Source organism: Pollachius pollachius (assembly GCF_949987615.1).
Source record: "Pollachius pollachius genome assembly, chromosome: 5".
In the NCBI taxonomy this organism is placed as follows: domain Eukaryota; kingdom Metazoa; phylum Chordata; class Actinopteri; order Gadiformes; family Gadidae; genus Pollachius; species Pollachius pollachius.
In genome coordinates, this window is record NC_136938.1 from 12,494,079 (window position 1) to 12,517,756 (window position 23,678).

The 23,678-nt window shown below is 42.9% G+C and overlaps 1 protein-coding gene across 1 annotated transcript in view; it reads right to left on the bottom strand.

The window, feature by feature from the left end:
* Nucleotides 1–23,678, bottom strand: part of LOC307076202 (protein diaphanous homolog 3-like) — a 217,329-nt gene that overhangs the window by 134,359 nt on the left and 59,292 nt on the right. The window contains exons 5-15 of the mRNA XM_079737096.1: nt 20,487–20,561; nt 19,989–20,058; nt 14,206–14,342; nt 12,978–13,083; nt 9,185–9,295; nt 8,347–8,465; nt 7,478–7,594; nt 3,261–3,379; nt 3,069–3,133; nt 2,579–2,683; nt 206–517 (exon numbers count right to left, since the gene is read on the bottom strand). Coding sequence (XP_079593222.1) covers nt 206–517; nt 2,579–2,683; nt 3,069–3,133; nt 3,261–3,379; nt 7,478–7,594; nt 8,347–8,465; nt 9,185–9,295; nt 12,978–13,083; nt 14,206–14,342; nt 19,989–20,058; nt 20,487–20,561 — 1,336 coding nt within the window. The remainder of the gene's footprint in view (nt 1–205; nt 518–2,578; nt 2,684–3,068; nt 3,134–3,260; nt 3,380–7,477; nt 7,595–8,346; nt 8,466–9,184; nt 9,296–12,977; nt 13,084–14,205; nt 14,343–19,988; nt 20,059–20,486; nt 20,562–23,678) is intronic.

Here is a 23,678-nt window from a genome sequence, read left to right on the forward strand (position 1 = left end):
ACGTTGCTGATTGTGTCCAGTCACACCGTGACTCAAGTCATCAAACAAACTGCTTACACATTGTATTGACTATTGTACCCTGTTCAAAGCACTGTGTTGGACAGCACATGGACAGCCTATGCAAACGCACCTACTTAAATGTGGCTTAAAGTATTTCAAGACCTTAAGAGATATGGGTCTTGGGTTTGGGTCTCAAGGCTCTTACCTTGGACCAGTTAAGGCGTCTCATGGAGGTCTCTAGTTTGAACTCCTTCTTGGGTCTCAGGCCGTAGGGGAGAACCAGGGGTTTGGGGGAGCCTAGGAGGCTCGCCATCCCAGGGGGAGGAGGTGGTGGAGGAGGAGCACCGAATGGAGGCGGAGGTGGTGGTGGTGGTGGGACACCACATCCAGGCAGTGGAGGAGGTGGAGGAGGAGGCGGTGGAGGAGGAGGACAGCCAGGAGCAGCAGAAGGAGGAGCAGAAGATCCATGGAGACCAAGAGACACAGCAGAGGTCAAGGCCCCCGGTGCAGCTCCAAACTGAGCAGAGGGAGACGGTAAGTGTTATAATGTGAGCATTATACGATGGATATTATAATGCGGTGATAAGATAAGCAATAATATGATGCTGATAATCAATGTTATGATTGTGATTATGAGAAGTGATAGATTATATTGGGATTAAGATGAGGTTATAATGGTGATAAGAGATAGATTATGTGATTATGCTACAAGATGGTATAATGTGATTATGATAAGAGAGGGAGATTATATTAGTGTTATGTGATTATGATGAGATGTTATAATTGTGATTATGATACGAGATGGTAAAATGGTGATTATATTAGGCATATGTAATGATGATTATAGAAAGAGTATGATCTGATTTTGATATGATTTATGAGGGAGATGATACTGTTTTTTGTGAATATGATGTAAAATCATTGTAATATGATTGTGATAGGAGAATGTAAGTGTTATTAGAATATGATAGGGGATTATATTTGATTATGATCAAATAGATTATAATGTGATGATTATGAGAAAGATTATAATGTTATTATGATGAGATGGTATCGTGTGATTAAGATAAAAACAATTAGAACTTGATTATGATAAGAGATATTATCATTGATTATGATAAATGAGGGAGATGTTTTGTTGTGTGTGTGTGTGTGTGTGTGTGTGTGCGCGTGCGTGTGTCTGTGTGCACGTACGTTTGCAGTGTATGTGTGTGCGTGCATGTAGCAGTGTGGGCCACCTTTTCGTCAGTAAAAGGTAAAATATGTTGCGTAGTAAGCGGGGGATGCTCTGTAAATGGTATGGTAGAGAGTAAATGGCTTATTGATCCAAACAACAGTTTTAGATTAAAGACGAACGCAGAAGGTCAGGTCTAGGGCTCCGTACCTTCCTCCACAGGGCTCCCTATAACCACTGGGGAGAGACAGACAGAAAAGGACAGAAGCTAGAGAGAGACGGATTAGTAGAGAGCGAGAGAGAGCGACAAAAAGACAAAGACCAAGAGGGAGCAATGAAGAAAGAACGAGCAGAAGGGAGAGAAAACAAGATGCAGAGGCTGAGAAAGTGTGCAGGAGAGAAAGAGCCAACACAGAGGAAGGAGAGAGAGAGAGAGAGAGAGAGAGAGAGAGAGAGAGAGAGAGAGAGAGAGAGAGAGAGAGAGAGAGAGGAAAGAACGAACACAGAGGAGAGAGAGAGAGAAAAAGCAAACACAGAGGAAGGAGAGAGAGAGAGAGAAAGAAGGAACACAGAGGAGAGAGAGAGAACGAAAGCGAAAGAGAGAGAGCGAACACAGAGGAGAGAGAGAGTGAGAGAGCGAGAGCGGCTTGTGTGCAAGTGTAGCCACTAGAGCTTAATGTATCTGCAGCCATCTGAGTCTCCACTATTTGAGTATTCTCTCACCGTTTACTTTCCAAATTGAAAACTTATCTGGAAAATAAAAGCGAAGTTCCCTGGTGCTCTCGGAGAGAGTAGTTATCTCGCCATGCGGACGCAGCCAGGGACAGGGTGTGAGGGGGACGGGGGAGACGGGGGAGACCGTGTAGAGGCGAGGGCCCCCGTTGGTGAGGCGAGCAGAAAGAGCAGAGAGGGGTGTCAGAATAAATTGCTTTTTAGAACAATTCCCCCTCATGGGAGAGAAATGAGAAAATTAGGAATGGAGCAACGGACAGAAGCGGCGGAGGATGTCATTAGACTTAGTGTCAGGAGAACAGTGGGGACCGCTGTCAACGCCCCACCACAGCCAATACAGACGAACAGAAAGACATACATGTACATCCTAATATTACCATATAGATATATATGGCTATACATCCCACAACAGAGGAGGAAAACAGTGCGTCAAACTCCTTTGATTATAGCTTTGGTAGCTCTGATAAATATATATATAAATAAATATGAGAGAGAGAGAGAGAGAGAGAGAGAGAGAGAGAGAGAGAGAGAGAGAGAGAGAGAGAGAGAGAGAGAGAGAGAGAGAGAGAGAGTGTCAAAGCAGCATAGGATGGAACTAATATTTGAACAGAGCCGGTGTGGGAGGTAGGCCGTCACAAATAGAAACAGCGATAACCAGAAAGCTGGGTGTACCTGAGTCCTGAAGGCCTGTAGCTCAGTGGTGAGCTCTGTTATTTTCTCCTCACACTTCAGAAGCTCTGCCTGAGTCTCCTGTCTGCTAAGGAAGTCCTCCTCAGACTACAAACACACACATTGGTTAGAACAGGGTTCCCAAAGGTTCTCTGACCATGTGAAGATTGTGTGTGTATTATTGACGTAGCTTGAAGTACAATATTACAGGCATCTTAATAAATAATTGATAGTTTATAGTAAAATCGAATTAATCCATGTGTATCAACCCATTTCCTGGAATACAGAATACACTTCATGTTGCTCATAAGGTAGAAATTAGGCTGCCTTCCTTTGTTTACACTTGCAATGGAGCAAACACAGATAAGGCATTATTAAGTCTTTACTCAATTCAGATGTGAGGAACCAGCAATTGAAATGTGTCTTTAAACCCCAGCAGTATTCAAGCAAACTAAGAGCAGACATCAGAAAGGGAATATTTGGAGAAACTTGCTTTCTGAGCCAGCTCTGAAGCTCTCTGTTCGTACTCATCAATCCGGGCTTGATCCACACACACATCTAGAAAACACCAAAGGAGACAATGTCAACATACACAAGTATTAATGCCATTAAGGTAGGTAGGAGGTAGCTTATTGGAGGTGTTTAAGGTAGTTAGGAAGTAGCTTTTTGAGGTGTTTAAGGTCACCTAGGAGGTGGCTGAAGTCCACATCAAGGCGCTTGCGGTAGGAGAAGTCGGGGTCGGTTCCACTGCGGTGGAGAACGATCTGAGAAACACACTCCTCTATGATCTTAAAGTACTGAGGCCTGGAGAGAACACACACACACACACACAAAATAGAATGAATATCATAAAGAAATCAAGAATTCAAGAAGAGGATTTTTGCCCCCCTGTTCAGAATCAGGTCCAGCATTATTCCTAGAGCTGAGTTCACCTGGCCTTCTTAAAGAATCAAAGAGGAGTTGTGCTGAGGAAGAGCCAGCATGTTAACATCTCACCCAAGTCTGATGTGTCTGACAGCGGTAGAGAGGAAGCCCATTTCCTGTGACAACGTTGGCACAGCGGGTAGCAGAGCTACCCAGAAGGAGCTGGGGCACCGCTGTCAAAAAGCATCACTACTGTGCACGCTCGGCTGTGAAGAGGATGTTCCACACACTGTACCGTGTGACAACAGCACAATAAATACACTACTGTATCAAAAAACATGTTCCCAGGCAAAGTTGTTTGTGGCGAGGTGAAAGGGGAGATGTTTTGAAGCTTCAACAGTAGCTTAGTTGTCTGTGTGGTATTACTACAATGGGATAAATAACAAACAGCACATGAAAAGGGCCATGCTTGTCTTGTGAAAGCAGGTGTACTAAAGGCGGCACAAACACAGCATGACAGTAGATCTGCTCCGATAATAGCAACACGTTTGTGTAGTATGTGGCGTAACATGTACTTGCTGAACAGTAAAGGAAATGTTTATGTGTGTGTATATATATATATATATATATCAGTAGCGGCAGGTGGTTTTTAAACTGAGGAAGGAAGGTCTGCGCACTTGGTTACCTTTGATTTGCTTGCACTGTTAGTGGCGTATGGTGGCATAAGTATGTGTGACTCAAGTTATTTCAGGGTGTTTTGGTGAACTACAAAATATCAGGGAGGGATAAATTGATACAAATCCACCAGTGGCAGCATTGTACTTTGAAAGCTGGTGGGCAGCACATCTTGGACTACAAGGGCAGAAGGAAAGGATGCAAAGCTAATTAGTCAAATCAGGCCTACTCTTGATTTGTAAAACTAAATAAAGAAATCCGGGCCTATCATTGGGCCTATTTTTGCCCTCAATTACTGAAGCCATTGGTTGTAATTTGGCAATGTTTACGAAATTACAACTGTTTTAAGAAAAATTAAGACGCAAGACCAAAAGTGATGCCATTTAAAATGCATCATGCTCTGAATCATTCACTAACATCCTTTCCACAATATCAAACAGAACATTCAGAGTAACAAACAATTAAAAGAACAACAAGAACATTAGTTCACAAAAATATGTAGGCTCGGTGCGTTTATTTTGGGACCTTGCCCAACTTTTGGCAATGGAAACGCCAATATAAGCTAACCGAGCCGCACCGAACCGCACCGCTCGGCGGAAACGCCAATATAAGCGAACAGAGCCGCACTGTACCGCAACGAACAGAAGTACACCGCTCGGTGGAAACGAGGCATTCGACTGAGCGGGTTCGTTGGTTCTCCTAGTCTAGGCTTGAGGGGACAACCCCTCCCTCCGGGCTTCTCCACAGCCAGGGCTCCTGCTTATTGGTTCATAGCGCAGCCAGGGCTCCAGCCTATTCGTGAACAGATGTTGGCACGATCCAGATCGCTTAGCTAGTCACACCCACTCAGAGGAGGACTTGAACCCCATGTTATTCACCGGCCGCCAACACTTCATGGGAGTCAATGGAGGCTGAGGGAGGAACGTCCTCCCTGCAGTAATTGTCAATAGGCAATAGGGGTTGCCAATGTCCCTTTAACCAAGGAAATGAACAATACATATACAGAGGCATTAAAGTAGTCATATTTAAGGGCATTAATTCATTACAGTAGTCTAGGCAATCTTTATTTTTTATTCTCAACAATTTTATGGAGGATCTTCCTCCCTCTCCTCACTGGAGAAGCCTCCACTTATTATATATATATATGATGATATACAAGACAAAACTTCATTTTGATTAGATGCATTAATTCCAGATGGGAAATGTGGATGTGACAGCAGGTGCACATTGATATATTTATGACACACATCTGGGTCTTATTCCGTGCTTCTGTACCTCTGCCTGTGTCTGTGTGTGTCTGCATGCGTGTGAGCATCTGCCTGTGAACCAGGGAGCGAGTATGCCTATGTGTACTTGTGTTTGGGATGGGGTGAGGTGGGGGGAGGACTTGTGAGGTGAGAGATCCAGGTGAGCTTGTTTGATTTCCCTCATTATCTGACAGCAGCCCACGGCCTGCGGCTGCATGCATAGCAAGTGGCCGTGTGTTCCGCAGGCCTTCCAACCCACCGGCCCCTTACCGCGCCCCACACAGCCACGTACGTCACTCCGCTGGGAGGTACCTGCCTGCCATCATAAAGCAGCCTTCAACTCTGGTGGCGCAGTTTACATTTCAATTGATTTATTTTAAGTTTACCTTGCTACGAGTCCTACGCAGTGGTCGGTCCACAACTAATTAAAGATTAAAATAATGAGCGTGCAGGTATTTGAGATTCAGTGGAGGTCGCTGCCGATGTTGGTCTCTCATGTCTTTTAGAGGTGCTGTAAGGGAAAACTGGCTGAACGGGAGGTGGAAGGGGGTGGGGGGTAAGGCTGGGTTGACTTAAAAGATATCTGGGATCAAGTCCTGGGATTTGAGACACAGCAGGCAGTCTAGGTAGGTATGTTAATAGGTTCAGAATCACATACACAGGGCTGCTTGCGGTCATGTTCTGGAGGTGAGCATGATCAAGAGATGTGCGTTTATTCAGTGAAACTAGCAAATAGGCAGTGAAAGATCCTCAAAGAAGCGGCTGAATATGTTGGATGACTCAGCTTGGTGCTGGTGCTCTGATCTGTAGAAGAGAGCCCTGTGACTGATGCGCTACATCACGTACCACGAGAGGGATCTCAATTATACTCTGGTTCCACACATTGGGCCTCCAGACAAGACCAGAGGGATGGGAAAATTCTGATATACATACACATACATCTCAATGAATTAATCATGTTCTGAACTAGACATATTTCATAGTTCAACACTTTAAAGGGCTTTTGTCCGGTGTGTAAAGCACATGGTGATAATAATACCTATTAGGACCTGTGTCTTACTTTAATGGGAAGCTGCTACGCTTTACAGACTTAATTTAAGGATGTAGTCGACTCGAGGATAACAAGACTTCCCTGAGAGGATTACAGCACCAGACACGCTGCAGGTGTGGGAACATGTGAGGCAGTGACCTGGAGCCGTGGACGACAATGAAGAGGATGAGGTCTGCTGGGCAGCAGAGCTCTCTCAGCTCTGTACATCAGTGTTAGCAACAGGGATCACATGCTATGCTACGCTACGTTAACCAGCTGAATACTTGGAACCAGCAGCACTGGTTTAAAGGTCGCAGCACAATTCAAACTAAATCATACACGCAACACATTGCGTGTATGATCAGAATGTCTCTGTGTGTGTGGGTTTGAACCTAAGATATTGGTGCTATTCCCAAAGCACAGCAAGAGCAGATAATGCTCCGAAAACTCCTTTTATAATTATACTAATAATGAGAGAGTATCTCTGCATTCCCTCTGGATAGTCTTAACTATCCAAGTCCCTGTGTCACAGCAGAGAGAGTGCCTATATGTGTGTGTGTATGTGCGTGTGCGTGCATGCATGTTGTCGTCTCCACTCTCTGTTCCCTAATGGCTTCAGACGCAGGGATATTAATCAGCCGTTTGGGGGACTAATGAACAGGGAACATGCGTGTTGTTTTTTCCCCGCCACGGGAGTGTCGGCGGGTGTTACATTTCATATTCCCCAAATCACGTGCTCATCTTTTGATTAAGCTGAGGTTTAGCAGTGGCATGCTGCGCACCACACACACATTAAGGGAGCCTTTGAAAAGATCCCTGTTCAAAAGGAGCGAGGGGAGATCCGCCTCGGCCAAGGATGACCCGGAGATGAAAGAGCGGCCGTTCTCTTTGTTGGTCAAGGTCGTGGAGGGGGTCAGGCCATAAACACTTCACACGGCATACTCGATTTTAAAGATGAGTGTGTGTGTGTGTGTGTGTGTTTTTGTTGAAAGCAATGGTCTTTCTCAATTAGGCACACACAGGGGCGCAAACACCACAACCCCAGCACACACACAATGCCCCCTCCTCAGGTGTGCCAGTGGTTACCTGGCCAGGTAGTCGTTGCGGATTAGCATCAGGTGTTGGAGGATGGACAGGAAATAGTTCTCAGCACTGGAGTCCTTCGCCATGCTCTGGACCACGCTGAATACATCCCCCACATCAGTGGACCCAGTCAAGGACCAACACTCACTTCAATATGTGGAGCGTACGTTAAATACACCAGTGTTCAACTCAGTTTCCCTCCTCCTCTGTTGGTTACTGTTCCTAGCGTCTCCGTGTCCAGTCAAATTTATTTATTTATTCATGATCTATTTGAACTATTGTTGTTCATATCTTGTAAGTAAATAAAGAAAATGCATTATTATTTGAGTCGAACTTAAAGACTAGACTAGATATTATTGCATATTAATGTGTATTATTAATGTGGGAGTTTCTTGTCCTTTTCACATTCTCCTCAACTGAAACGTCTTTGTGTGTTTGGTATTATAATGCTGCTGTGTGCTTGGCGAGGTCACAATTTGAAAATAAATGTTTAAGCTCACGGAGACAGTTCTGATTGAATAAAAGTACATATACACAATACCTTCTACATTGTACACACCAGAGGTTACCAACACACAAAAGAGAATTATAAATGACAGGTGGAATGCGGTGTGTGTGTGTGTGTTATGCGTTATATGGATGTTGATGTTTTATAAGCAGCATCTCCCTGTCCTCCTGTTTTTACTCACTAGCCTTGGAACAAAGCATGAAGCGGGACTTAAAATCAACATCGTGGTAACAAGGCTGTTGTGTTCTTACTTTCTCATAAAATCACAGTGAACACTGTTTTTAATGGAGTCCAAACTCCAGAGACATTGCCTCGGGCTTCAGAGTGTACAGCTCTTTGTGGAGAGAGCAGAAGGAAAGGATATGTGATCTCACAGCGGATGTCTTCCAGTCGGTGGGAGAACTCCATCATGTCTTCCTCCTTGTTCTCCTCAAACACCTTCAGCTGGATCTCCAACGCATCATTCCTGGTGGATGACAGGTGCTTCAGGAGGAGAGGAGGGAGGAGAATGAAGAGAGAGAAGGGAGAAGGGAGAGTAGAAGAGAGAGAAGGGAGAGGTAGATGAGAAGGGAGAGCCGAGGGGGAGAAGGGAAGGAAGATGAGAAGAGAGAGAAGGGAGACGAGAAGGAAGAGAGGAAGAGAGATGAGAGAGGGTAGTGGGAGGTGAGAAGAGAGAGAAGATGAGAGAGAAGGAAGAGAAGGAGGGTGAGGGAGGGAAGGAAGAGAGTAAATAACGTCAGACATCGCAAGTGAAGATATTGAAGGCAAAGGCATGAGCGAGAGAGATGGGGTGGGTTTGATTAAACTTTGAGACTAATTAACATTGAAACATAAAGCGTGAGATGGGGCAGGCCTCAATCAGAGCCGTCTCTTCATCTCACACAGCCCCCCGTGATAAACCGCCACAGCTCAGCTTCTCGCCTTCATTTATTTGTTTACTTGGCAGCCGGTGGCATTGTTTACAGCAGGTGAGCGCGTCGGCTGGGGGGACCGCGAGCCAGGGATCCCATTGGCTCTCTCAGGGTGGGTAGCTGCGGGCGTAGAGACGTGTGGCTGCTCCTCCAGGATTCATTAATTATTTGCCAGCGCAAATCCATAATATTTCACTCAAGTGGACATCTGATTTAAATATTAACACAAGGTGAGAGTGTGTTAACGTAGTGTGCGTGTGCACGGGCCAGCGATGGTGAAGTGTGCCTCACCGGTAATATCTCTTTGAGGCCGCAGCGCATAAATTCATTCCTGAGGTGCAGTCTGAAGTCCAGCTCGTCCGGAGACGTCACCAAGGCGTTGATAAGCTGCATGCAGGCCACCTGGACCCCGAGGAGAGATAAGAGGGGGTTAAACACGAAAACAAACCATACAGTCCCACAGTCTGGACATGACACCCTCCTTGCAGTGCCTTCAGGTCTAGTGTCGACTACCTCACTAACAGCTCCACACAAACAGACAGAACAAACACAAACCAGACATTGAGGCAGAAAACCCCACACTGCATGGCTTTCACATAGAGGCAGAGAACCACACTGCTTTTCATTGAGGCAGAGAACCACACTGCCTGGCTTTCATATGGAGGGAAAGGACCACACTGCTTTTCATTGAGGCAGAGAACCACACCAATTGACATGGAAGGAGAGAACTCTGCAGCACATTTCCTCCCTGAAAATACAAAAGCATACCAAACATGTAGGGGAGAGAACAAAGAACCCCAGGGTTTCGTCCAAACACAGACCGCACCAAACGCAACAAACATAGAACCAGGGGTGGCCGGAGCCCAGGGAAGAACAAGATATTTAAAGAGAGGAGACAAAGGAGGCGGAGAAGGAAGCTGAATCCGTCTAGGGGGAGATGATTTGCACGGCACATGCATTCTTAATGAGTATAGAGCCAAAGCACACAACCATAACTAATGTACATCCTTTTCTCTTCAGTCAACGAAAGATGGTGATTTAAATATTAATGCAACAACTGAACGTGCAGACAAGCCCAACCAAACAGTCCGTTTAAGGCCAAGCTGGCTGTTCTGGAAGCCATTTTCCTCTTCTCCCCGATGTGTTTTCTACGTGAGGGCCGCTCAGACCTACACCCGGCAAACACATAACTGAATTTCTTTCAATCAATTATTGAATAGTGATCCACTCATGTGTGGAATGAGAGACGGATACACTTAGCATAGGAAGGACGACATGATTGTCAAAGTTGTGCTCTTGTGCCATGACACTCTGAAACGATCGGGAGTTAAAGAGAAGCCTTCACATCGAAAAGACATATATAGGTCTGTGCTAACTATTTACTCTATCAACATTTCAGCTATACATAGCCTTCAGCTTCCATTTGTCTCAGAAGAATACCTTGAAATGAAGCTTCCAAAGCCTTACTCAATTAAAGAATCAACCACCACACCAAAGAGTGTGATTCTTTTCTCTCTCTATAAAAGATAACACCGCAACATGGCTGGGCTAAAGTGAGACGTGAGAGCATTACAGGCATCACAGTGTAATGTTCTCCTACTTTAGGAATATTACAGGTTCCCACTGCAATCGTACATGCTCTTAACCAATACGATTCTCCTGAGCTCCTCACACCAGCCTGAGAGATGGGAGCCAGGGAGGGAGAACTGGGAACAGGGGACTGGTAAAGATGTGGGAGGGAGGGCAGTAGTGAGCATGGGAGAGAAGGGGTGAGAGGAAAAGACAAAGAAAGAGACAGAGGGAGCCAGGGTGGCTATGGGGGGGGGGAGATCGAGTGAGAGAGGCTTGCTTTAGTAGAGAAAGGACCAGATCCCAGGGTGTGAAAAGTTGTCTGCAGGTCTCAGCAGTGCAGAACGCTAGCGTGAACGCTGAGCCTATATAATGTATAGGGTAAATAATGTATAGGGTTAAAGCACCCACTGCCAGACATACTGAGAAAAAGGAATCACGTCCAGCGGTTAAGGTAATAAGGAAGGTCGTGGTTTAATAACTCAACATCTGTTTGTTTACAGACTCTGCCTCTGCTTGTCCCTAATTAAGGCATTAATATTTGAGAAGCGATGCGCTTTTAAAAAACATCCCGCCGTTTTTATTTTCCCATTTTTGCTGTCTTCATCTCCTGCATACACAACTAGTGCCTTGCCTCCCCCCACCACCCTCAGTCATCCTCCCTCTACAGATCAAGGGACCCCCGCTGACCCACCTCCCCTGGGACTGTCTCTCCCTCATCTCCGCTCCCCTGATTCCAGCTACAGCAGGATGCATTCAAAAACACTCTTAACACTACAGGCAGTAGAACACTACAAACAACATGAATACAACAACGAAGAGGAGGGGGCGATGGAGACAGATTGAGCCAAAGGAGGGTACAGAGAAGAAGCCTCATCACACATAGAAGTTGAATGAGAGTGTTGTAAGATGCCGAGGAATTGCCAATAAAGAGAATAAAGAGAATAGGAGGAATACACGAAGAGACAAAGATGAAGGGCGAAGGAATACATTTACATTTAGTCATTTAGTCAACGCTTTCATACAACGCAAGTTAAAAGCAACGGTTGAGATATAATCAGACATGAATAGAAATAAGAAAAGACAAATAGGAAGAAATTGTGAAAGGATATGAGGAATGAATAAAGGGAATGATAACAGTAGTATAATATATGGTAGTTGTAAATTCCTAGATTGCTGTGGGTCATCTATTCAAATGGAGAAAAGCCCGCTATGCAACCAGCAATGTGTGTCAGCACACACCACACAAGTACAGCAGACTCAAACTCTCATTATCCCACAGGATATCATCCCCTTACAGTGTGTAAATAATATCAGGGAGTAGGGATTGTGTAAATATTATCAGGGAGCAGTGAGGGATTTGAGGAACTCGTTTAACTCAATTGAACATAACTAGGTTCAGCGCTCTGTGGCTGGAATGGTAATAATGTGGACAGTCACACAAGCAGCAGTGAGGGAAAAGTCTTCAGAACTAACAGCAACCCAAGAATAAATGGACACTGCTCCTCTGAACTCAGCTCTTCACAACACCATGATTATATTTCATTCCTGAAATGTATACCTCAAGCTGAAATAACAACATAAATCTCTTAATGGATCTCAGTTTAAAAGAGGCGAAAAATCGAAGAAAACCGAGGGAAAGTGAAGAATACATGAGAAGATAGAGAAAAGGGCTATACTCTAGTCATTTTTAATGCTACACATGTAATGAAACAACCTCTGTTTAAATTAGCGGTTAGCGGCTAGGTTATGCAAGGATCCTGCTGCATTATAGATGGTTGTGTGGCTTGCTAATAGCCGAGACGGAGACGTGGCTGAAATGCTAATTGGACCACAAGTGGCTCAGGCCATTACATGGCAGTGCCAGCTCAGGTCTCCTGGCTTTTAATTGTGCTGCTGTCAACCACTTAGGAAGCCAGTCTAAGCAAGAACTGGCTCTCGTCCACCCCCACCGGTAGTGCTGAAAAACACACAACTCACATTTGCTTAATCTTGACAACATACCAACGCATTTCAGCTATGTACATTTCATGCCTTCCATACAGTAAAAATTGCACAAATGAAAAATGAATAATTTACATCTTTTATTCAACACACTACACTAGGATACAATATGTCACTTTGAGCTGATTTAAACCAGTGATTTAACTGGGGTTTTATAGTCAGTACCATGAGGTTTGGACCAAATACATTTCTAACTCCTATAGAACAGAGGATGAGGCAGAAGAGCATAGTAAGTGGAGTGCGATAGTGATGTGTTGGGTTCTTCTGGTCCAGTAAAGCATCCACCTGTTACACCTGCTACACCTGCTACAGCACTCGCCTGCTGTGACACACTCGCCTGGTACGACACAATCACCTGGTACAGCACTGTCCCATGGGACAACACACTTATCTGGTACAATACACGCACCTGCTACAACAATCATCTGGTAAAACAAAACACTCAACTGGTAGAACAACGTAACTGGTACACCAGGTACAACACACCCCGCCCTCAAGCCCTATATCTCACCTGTAGCTGTACGGAGCGGTCTCGGAGTCCCTGTACGATGGGAGCGAACCGCTCGATGGCTCTCTTCTCCCCGGCTGCGGTGATGGCTTCAAGTACCTTCTCCAAGCTACAGGGGAACCCCAGACGCACGAGTAAAACACAAACAAAAACGTCTTGCAGGTCTTATGTATATTCTGTGAATTTCAATCCCCATCTGTTTATTTATTTTCTCAATGGACCTCTCTGAGCACATGGAGATCAGAATGCAAAATTGGAGAAATGGAACGTTACCATTCCAGCACTGTTATATTGAAATTGCACAGCTGGAATGATTACTTTCCACTGACATTGTCAGATTTTTCACAATATTAGACTTTCCTTTTCGTTTTGAGTAAAAGTCTTGGTGAGGCTTTTATTTTATGTTTACTATTTGGTCATTTAGTGCATGTTTTACTAAACAACTTTGCTATTATTTGGCTCAAACCAGCACCAGACAATGTCAGTGTGTCGCAACGGGACCAACTGGGTAATGCAGGGTCCCTGGTGCCGTAGCCTTACGCCAGGGCTCCACTAATGCCTCAACACATCGGCAACAGTGCGGCATCAACTTAAGTCATATGTGCTCCACAGGGCGCATTGACAAATGTATTAAAGACTCTGTTCGCGAGTTTGGCGTTTTGGCTAACTTCCTGTCAATTTTTGCAGGTAGTACTGCCCTCCCTCATTCCCATGTCAGGACTTCTTTTTCCTGGCAGCTTTCTGTCCTTCTTTCTTTTTGTTTTCGCTTTGTGGGTTTGGTTCTGTAAGCCATTCTTGGGAGGGATGAAGCTTCGCCTGACTGCCATTTTCAGTCAACATGGAAATCCTGCTTCCATCCGTGCATGCACGCCGCTTTGTGTTCACTTTCCTGATTTTTTTTACAATATCCGTGATGGAGGTCAGAATACAGAGCTATTTTTTATAATTTAACCAATTGAGATTGCTTACAGTGCCGTTAACACTTGATTACACATAGTCAGAAAGCAATCAATGTAAAAAGAATGTCAATAATTATGAGTGAAAGTGGCATGTTGACGCCTGCGTTTGCCATGTAGAATTGTTATTTAAGTTTGGACAGAACAATCAGCACTATCACCACATGTCAGTGGGGCACCTTCCATTGATAATAATATAATGATGATGTAATATTTCCCATCTGAACGCAAAAGTTGAGTGAACGCTGTTGAAAAGAGTGAGAGAAAGGACCTACGTGTTCTCTTCCCCTACGATGCAGATGGCGGACAGAAGCTTGACAGAGTCCGTCATCATGGCTGACTGGCTTGGCTCGATCGCCAAGGCCAACAGAGCCAGAGACTTCTCTTCGCCCAGGATACGCTCCAAGCCATACTGGAGACAAACACATAGATTACATTCACACTTTATGTAAGGTTTCAATAGACGAGCAGACACCGTCATTAATACAGTCTGCCCTTACTGTCGATAGTGTTACATTTTGCATTTTACATTTCTTATTGTGAATATAGTATAGACATAGACATAGTTCTGTATAATTTGTGTAGTTTTATTTGTAACTTCAAATTTCTACTATTGTAAGCAATTTTTTTCATTATTAACCTTTAATTGGTCAAATCTATCTGCAATGGGCTGGTGACATCTATTAATATTGGATACTTGCTTAGATAACTTCAGACTAAATAAGTGTAGACATAATTACAGCAGCTTGATTAATCCTTTAAAAATGGGAATTCCAAGACAGCCCCAAATAGAGCAAAAGCCTTAGAACATTCAAGACAAATACATAAAACAAATAATAATGAAGTGAACTTTATTGGATTGAAGCAATGAAGCAAGCGAGTTTCGGTGTAATTATTTGTTTTTACACTGGAAATCGTGTGGTCAAGCAGGCCAATAGATACTCCTGAATAATTAGCAGTCATCATTGGTAGCAAAAAAGGCAAATGGTGGGCTGGCCGTGTTGCAGCAGTTCAATTACAGGAGTGATCGCATTCAATTGCAGGTAAACAGTGAAACCTAAAAGGCAACCAGGTTTTTTTTTTATTAAATTATTCAGTTTCTGAATTATTTCAAGGTGTTTTTTTTATGTTTCAGAGCTGAAAGAATGCCTGTTGAATAAATTGATGGGTGGAAATAATAACTCAAACAAAAGCACAGAAATCCTTGGAAGAAGATGAGGCAACAGCCAGGCAATGAGCGTAGCGGAACGAAATAACCAGCAGGAGATATGACCAAAAGACATGCAAATGTACACCTGTCCATGTGTGATATTCAACAGAAAGGTCAGAGCAAAACAAATCTGCTGGAAGCGATGGTAAAAATTCTGTGTTCCCTGACCCTCAGGTCCCAGTTAAGTGTGACATTTCGGGGGGAACGGGGACGAGCCCAGCAGTGTGGCAGACCTCGGTTCTCTGGTGGATAACAAGAAGGGCTTGTCGTACATTTTCTACCTGTCAGCTATCTATACGGGCACCATCATTTCTAAAATGTATTTACATTTTAGAGAGACAGAGATTGGGAAAGAGAGAAAACGAGTGAGCAAGAGGGTGAGAGCGAGGACAAGAGTGAGGGAGAGCACGAGGGATTCCTTACTGCAAGGTCCAGTTGGATGATTGGGACATTAGCCTCTACACTAGCCTGCCTCCCACCAAACCACCTTGACCTGTCAGCATTCACCACCACTATTATCCAGAAATCCTTCTACTATAAGAACAAGAGATCTGGACAGGCTCTGACTAGGACCTGGTGATGGTGGTCCTGTGTTCACCAGGAAGGACCAGGTGGACCTCAATAGGAAGGGCCGACAAGAAGCAAAATCCAGGGAGCAGAAAGTAGCTCATAGGGTCGTTAGGGGCAACACTCCTCCACATTGTGTGAAGGGTTGTGGTTTAGGGTGACTACGAGCCGAACAGGCTCCACCCCAGTGTCCAGTCTGCAAAATGATCAGTAATTTGTTTGCATGAAATTACAGATTAAACAAACCCGTTAACCTGTTTAAGACATTGTCAAACGTAAATTCGAAAAATGTGTATTATTTATTGATATGGTTTAGTCAGGCTTGTTTTCTTTTTCCTATTTCAGCATCAAGGCTGTAGTGACACGGCCATGACAACAGGGACATATAGCAGGCTTTGTGATTTCCTTTTTCGTCAATTTTATTCCCCCTTTTTCTAAGCTGCTCAGACAGCTGGCAGACAACACCTGCCCTCTCCGGCACTGTGGGTAAAAGCTATCCCATAATGCCAGAGGAGCCAGGAAAAGGTCTTGGCAGGGAGAGGGGCTGGTGCCTGTAGAGACGCTGGATTACATGAGAGTGCTGCGTGTTCGGCGACGAAGAGCGATGGAGGAACACAGACTACGGGAGACTCAGTGAACAGGAGGGTGAGGAGTTAGGCTGGCAGGGCCTGCCGAGCTGCACACCGGCTCCTTGCAGGTAATCTGATGGTTGCTGGCACCAATCCCACGCTGCTGCTACTGGAGCAAAGAGTACACTAACCCCAGAGTGAGCATACTTCTGCCCTTGGTACCTCACTCCTAGAGACTCACCCCTGCTGTCACACCTCCACTTGCATCATCATGTTCATATTTAAATGCATTTATTTTAAAAGCTATATGATGACAAATAAATGATACATCTATTTAAACATGATGAAAGATGTAGAGAGCATTTGCATCAAATGCATCATAGTCAGGGAACAATATTTGAAGTGATTAACATTATCTAGAAATGTCCTCAACTAAGATTTTGCATGGTTGAATCTGATTAGTCAGGTCAGACCCACCGTTAAGTGATCTTAGAATCCTAGGTTCTATATTATTTGTTTGTAAATGCGGCACATAAGGCCCAATTATTTTTGACCTCTTGTGTGGTGTAAACGCTTGCAAAGATTTAATTGGCTTATCAGGGTTTACCATAGCTAAATAGGCAAGGCACAGCAGCTCCACTATATGAGAGACTCTTCAAACAGATTCACATTCTCAATATGAAAACAATGTGCTCTTCTGTTCATGTCTTAATTGTCGGTCAATTTTTCAGAGAAGATAGCTTAATACACCATAAGGAAGGATAAAAAGAACATGCCTTGATTCAAATAATACATCTATAAAATCAAACCGTGGCGGGTCTCTAGAGACGGACACATCCAATCTGTTTGATTATGAAGATGTTAACATCTGATCATGACAAATCCCCCATTGTTAAAGAAAGTTAGTTTGTAAGTAAGTTTGAGTGTACAGAACAAATGCGTCACCAATCAATAACCGGAACAGGGAAAATATACTAGAGTACAGACGGAGGGAATCTGAATCCGGATATGAAAGCGCCCGTGGACGCAGTGTACATTACACTTTTCGACCATCTTCAATGGTTTCCAAATGCTGCCAAAGTATTTTTCCTGACATTGTGCAACCTACTAGACTTTGAAAAAAATATATTGGAAAGTGCCACAGCCATTACACAAAGGGGATATCCAACAAACAATACAGACATTTATCGAACGAAAAACATAACAGCTAATTGCACACAGAAGTGAATTCCCTCCTCCAACAAAAAAAAAAAAACGCATAGGCTTTCCATCTAGAAGCCAAGCAATGTTGTGGTATCACTCAATGGGCAGCTCTATCCTCCCAATGGAATGTCCCGAACCAACGATTTGATTATTAAAGACAAGGTAGTACATTGTAGCCCTACTAGTAGCCAGCCAAATGCAAATATAGACAGCCCCATGGATGAGAACGTCTCTGGCTGGCTACCACCAAAAAAAAAAATACTGACTATCTGTTACTTTTGTTTTCAGATAGGACCAGACCATTCTTACTTTATATTAAACTGGACCAGTCAGTCTCATACTGTGGGAGTGGCAGTGAAAAAACAAGAAGACAAAGTTTATTTAGCAAAAACATCTGATGTGAAGCAGTTATGCAGCATATTCCTATACTATTCACACAGGTAAAAAGACAGAGATGAAATGCTCAACCTCAATAGCCTAGTGAAGACGAGCTTATGCTCCACCATTTAACACAATGATAACTTTTTAATCCTAGAGTAAAATAGTGCAGGGAATGGCTGTTCACAGATGATTGGCACTATGATACGTAAGTAGGTGTGCATTCTTTAATACATCCATGCTTTGGAGACTTTTGTTAGTGTTGTTTCCCTGTTCAAAAACTAAAAGTACGCATTCACTCTTCTGTAGAAAGTTGGTATCCAAAATGAAACTGTGATATAACTGCACACCTTCATGTTATCAAAAGAAACCTATATTCAGGTACTTGGCTTAAATTAAACTGCTTGCTTGTAGCGCCAACTGCTATCGAGATTAATGCATTTTTGACGACTGCATTTTAACACTATGAATGCAGTAAGAGCACTGTCCGTTAAGAAACGTTGATAGGTTCTTACCGTTGCCTTGTTGTACAACATATACATTGGCCATGGTAACTGATAAAGATACCCTAATGGGATTAGTTAAACTGATTTATTTGCTGGATAGAACCCTAAAACATTGACATTGTTGTTCTTACAATTTATGCCACTTTTCACAAAATTGCCTTTCCTTGTATGTGTACAGTCCCATTCAACTCATTGATTTGTTATTATTTGATTGTAGTGTGATAAATCTCAGTGGACAATAGAGTTCAATGTTAAAGGACTTTACAATGCAAGTCTTAAGTTAGTGTTCTCCATCACCACGGACAACGCGGCTTATTATAATAACGCCGCAGAGAGGCGGCGTTAACATAATATAATTTTGTGCCTAATATTATTATCTTAACAAGAAAAGGGTAATTGGTAGAATGCCCTCTAGTGTACAGAACTTTTAACAACCACATGCGGACGTTGGCATTGGCAATGCATAAACCTGTGTATTTAGGGTATAGGTACATTTTAAATATGCTAAATTTGAGGATTACAAATTAAAATATAATGAAAGTATTGTAGATAATGAGGAATGAATTAAATTAAATTTGAATGGGATTATAGAGGACAGAAAATATCAGTAATCTAATTTCTAATAAAACAATTATGCAACAATAGGTAAAACATGCAACGTCAGAAATGGTCAAACTCAATTGAATAATCTCTGCCTTGCCGATTGAAACAAATTTAAATGTTCCGCTAGTTGCACAAGTAACTTCACAGACCAATACTACTCTCGAGGGGCTGTAGAAAATCATGTAGCTTCATGGCAAGGATGAGAACGGAGGAATGCCTTTTTCTGTTTGTGCTTTTAAGTTATGTTCGTATGCTGCAAGGACTTTAGACTTTTTAAACACCAACACCTCCAAGAGGAGGTATCACAAATTAATATTGGCTTTTACAAATAGCTATATAGATACAAATGTTTAGTCTTTTGGGGACCAGAATCAGCCTGGTCCTCCCAATGTTGTAATAAAATGGGGCTTCATTTATTCAACCATAATATATATTTTTGTTTATCAAACGGTCATTATAACAGCAACATTCATCAATTTCTATTAAATAAGGTAACACAAACTCATTGCCTTTACTGTATGCATACTAATCATGCTTGCTGTTCTGTGTAGTCTCCCCCCAAAGGCCCATTCTGAGCCAGGAAAAAAGCCCTGCACTGAAATTATGCATAAAACTCGATAATAAAAATTAACTTGTTTCGTTGATGTGTACTTAACTCAAATTGATATCTAAGGATCAAATTCAGGAGAACAACAAAAATGCAAAGTGTATTTTTTTATATAATTGTTAGTGATTATGGGGAATTTATTTTTATATCGGAGTGGGTATTATCATATATATTAAGTATCAGCAAGGAAAGGATAACCAAAGCTAGTATGTTCATTTATTTCGTATCAAAGTGATTATTATTATAATTATGTATATTATGTATCGTGAGGATAGGATAACCAATGTGGAGAATATTATTATTATCTCTAATGTATCCAACTAGTAGTATTATGTATAGTGTGTATCAGTGAGGAAAGGATAACCAAAGTGAAAATGATTGTGTATAATAGGTATGAGTGTGATGAGAGGATTACCTTGTTGTTCATGAAGGCTTTGAGACACTGCACCACTTTGTGTTGGTTCCTCCTGTCCATCTTCTCCTGCCTGGGAACACAGTGGGTCAACTAATTCAGCTCAAAACACATTGTCACACTGTGTGTGTATGTGTGTGTGTGTGTGTGTGTGTGTGTGTGTGTGTGTGTGTGTGTGTGTGTGTGTGTGTGTGTGTGTGTGTGTGTGTGTGTGTGTGTGTGTGTGTGTGTGTGTGTGTATGTATAATAACCATGTGTGGAAGTATTCATGTACACGTCTGCCCTTCCGTGTGTGTGTCCTTGAGTGTATGTGTCTGGGTGTGTATATGTATGTATATGTACATGTATCAGTAAACGTGTTAGCGACGTGTGTGTACATATGCATGTGTGCATTTCCGTGTGTTTTTGTGTGTGCCTGTGTGTACAAATGCATGTGGTTGTGTGTAGGTCTATGATTGAGCTTCCAGCTGATTCTGATCGTTGCATGTGGTGTAGACCTACTGTTTTCTGGACAGCAGTCTCTCCAGCACATCCAGCAGAAGGCCCAGACCCTCGTGGCCAAAGCCCTGCACCCAGCTGTTGGGATCCAAACACAAACACAGGAATGTAAGGCATCAAGCACGGAAATAAATGAGCAGTGAACAGTACTCTCTGACACCCGCCAGCACATAGACAGACACTACAGTGCTCGTGTTTTGGTCTGTGCACAGACCTGTGTTCTGTCCCACAGGAAATACAGCATGAACTAAGAAGCCTTCACACAAGTGGACCCACAAAGGGATTAGCTTAGAAACTTAAAAGTATAACTTTATCGCAATAACAAGATGTTTAACCATAGGGGGTGGGATAGAATTAATTACGTGACTGGAATAAAGACGTCATTCAAAGCTATTGCTAAACAACAAGTGTGTGTGTGGTAGATTATAAGGACGTTAATATAATAATAATTTAATTGTCACAATTGGTCTTCTCAGGAAAATCATAACTAACTGGATGTCATATCACAGGAATATATTCATAGGGGGTTAATTGCATTAAGAACCAGAACAAAAATACAGGCTTGGCTACAGGAATTACTGCAGTAAGTCAAGCAGAGGTTACAGGACTCTGTACAAAAATGTAATACATCATCCTGATAGTATTTTAATAAATATAATCATTCAACCAGAGAGATTGAGAGAGAGAGAAACGAGAGAGCCGAGAGTAGCCAAATACTAAAAAGGTATGGCCGTGACACAGTGCAAAGGAGTATTTGATGTCTATGGAACAAATGTTTGAACAGAGCTGTTGACATTTCAGACGCCTACGGCTTCCTGGAAGAATCAAACAGGTTTACGGTTGGCCAGGTAAGACCAGGTTGTCCCCAAAGAGCTCTCATGTAGAGATGGCTTCAGTTGGGACACAGGGAACTCCACGGAGCCCTTGATTAAAAGATCTAGGGGCAACATATTGCACAGATTTATTTTCCTGTAAAGGCTTTCCATTGTGCCTTTTTTCCAGTATCTAACTGCAGGGTACATCACCTATATGATGGCCTAGGGAGGGAGCCAGGCTTTAAACCCAAGCCGGCACACAGAGTTGTGGAGAGGAGACTATCATGTGTTATGTATGGAAGGAAATGGCTTTCATGCCAACGGTGTCAAGGAAATCAGCCTCATTCTCTTCAGTAGTCCTGTCTATTCCCAGCTGCGGTTGATAGGAAAAAACGTCAACATTTAGTATATTTGGTAACTGTTTGAAATAGGAGAACATGGGGCACTGAAAATATCAGATTATTTATTTTACTGAAAACCATGTTCCAACTGTTGAATCAATTTTCATTACAAGTCAGCAGGCACCCGTCTATGGCACAAAAGTATCTGGTTTCTGACTTACCCAACTTTGGAGCTATCCTTACCTCACACTAAAAGATTATTTTAACCAGTTCCCAACACCATTAAAGAAAAAATTTCTCAACAGGGTTCTCGCCAATTGCTGCCATCATGTTTCTTAAACTCATGTGTAACAGTACATGGCAACAGAGTACCTATTCTGCAACTCATGGCCCATCGATTGCAGCTGTCAGGTTGGCTACAAACTATCCAGCACTTCCAGGTATATTAAACAGAAAACCTATCAATTTGAAAAAACACCTTCAAAGTTGATCCAACATTTGAAAGACTGTGTGGATCAATATTCCAGTGGATATGAATGCAAGACTGGAAGTAACAGGGATATCGGGGAGGCTATGTGTAATGAGCCATCAGGGGTACTCCAACAAGTACCCTTGCATTGGTAATCACTCACTGTCCTATGAGGTTATGTGACCATCCATCAAAAAAAATGGAATGTTTGAGAATAAATGAATTAACCCTGCATTAATGTCCTTGAAGGTTCAGCTTAGACCGTAGATAGTATATAAAATGGATTTAGCATCCGGGCAGACCTCAGTTATTCCAACTGCATCCAATTCTCTCAGTTTATGCGCATCGCCATCTTAGTTTGACTTGTCATAGTTTGACTCCGCCTCATTTCCTTTAACCAAAAAAGGGCATTGATCTCCCGCCCCCCATCAACGGGGAGATACGCCCATCTAGGTGACGTACAGAGAGTGAGAGTCAGCGGCTAGCTGTCACTCAAGAGGCCGCGCCTCTAATTATTCATACATTTTAACCTCCAATAAAATAAAAACTAGCCTCCTAAAAAAGAATTCACCCCCCTCAGTGTTGTCATGGAGATATGAACTAAACATACTGACTAGAATGTTTTTTTGGACCAGGCTGTAAATACGTTTAATAAGACTGTGAAAATGGCCTGTTTAACATATGAGTCAACGAAGAATTGCTCCCTTTTGGTACCACCTCGTAGTGGCCACCCGGTGCTACTGCAATGTTTGTCACTTCCGCATCGGATGCTGGTATATCTCGCTGTGGTTGGGGCTTGGCTTGGACACAGAAAAAAAGCAAAGAAAAAATCAAATGAAAAGAACTGAAACGAAGTCAAAGCTTCTTAGGACGTGTGAGAGCGACAGTTCCCAACCCATGGGTGCGACCCGGTACTGAGGTGCGGCTCATGTGGTACCGGGTTGCGAATAAAGAATATATTTCTTTTAGATTTTTTTTATTGCTGCCTTGAAACTAACTCCTCGTTCAAAGCCAAATCATTGGTCATCAAGCTTGTTCAGAAAACGGGCATTGGTTTAATTAATTGGAAATAGAAAGGGACATTGACATTGGCGCCTGGTTACCAATCGTATGCCTGCCACAACACATCTCCGCGTCCACGAGCGATGCATGATGCATCATCCATGCCGCTCGTTGTTTTCATTCGCTTCAGCTTTATGTGACTTTTAAGGGAAAGGCTATACTTAAAGTAAACAATATGACCTAATTTGATCCTACAGTGTGGTTACACTGCACGTTACAATTCATTTCTTAACTTTTCTTTTGATTGTCTCTCTCATTTGGACTAAGTCTTGACTTGTTCTCGAACCTCTTTCGACACAGACTCAAGAAGCAAGTTTAAGGCTAAGTTTCCTAAAAGCAAAGTAAACATGAACCTAAATCAGTAATGGGTAAAAACTGAAAAAGTTAGCAAATTCTCGGTGGACAATAAAGTTTTAATTTAGCCTAAAGGCCCTGGACTCTTCTCGAATAGCTCAGGAACATTTCCTTTCCCATTGGGATGCCACATGTCAAGCGTTATATTTCTCTA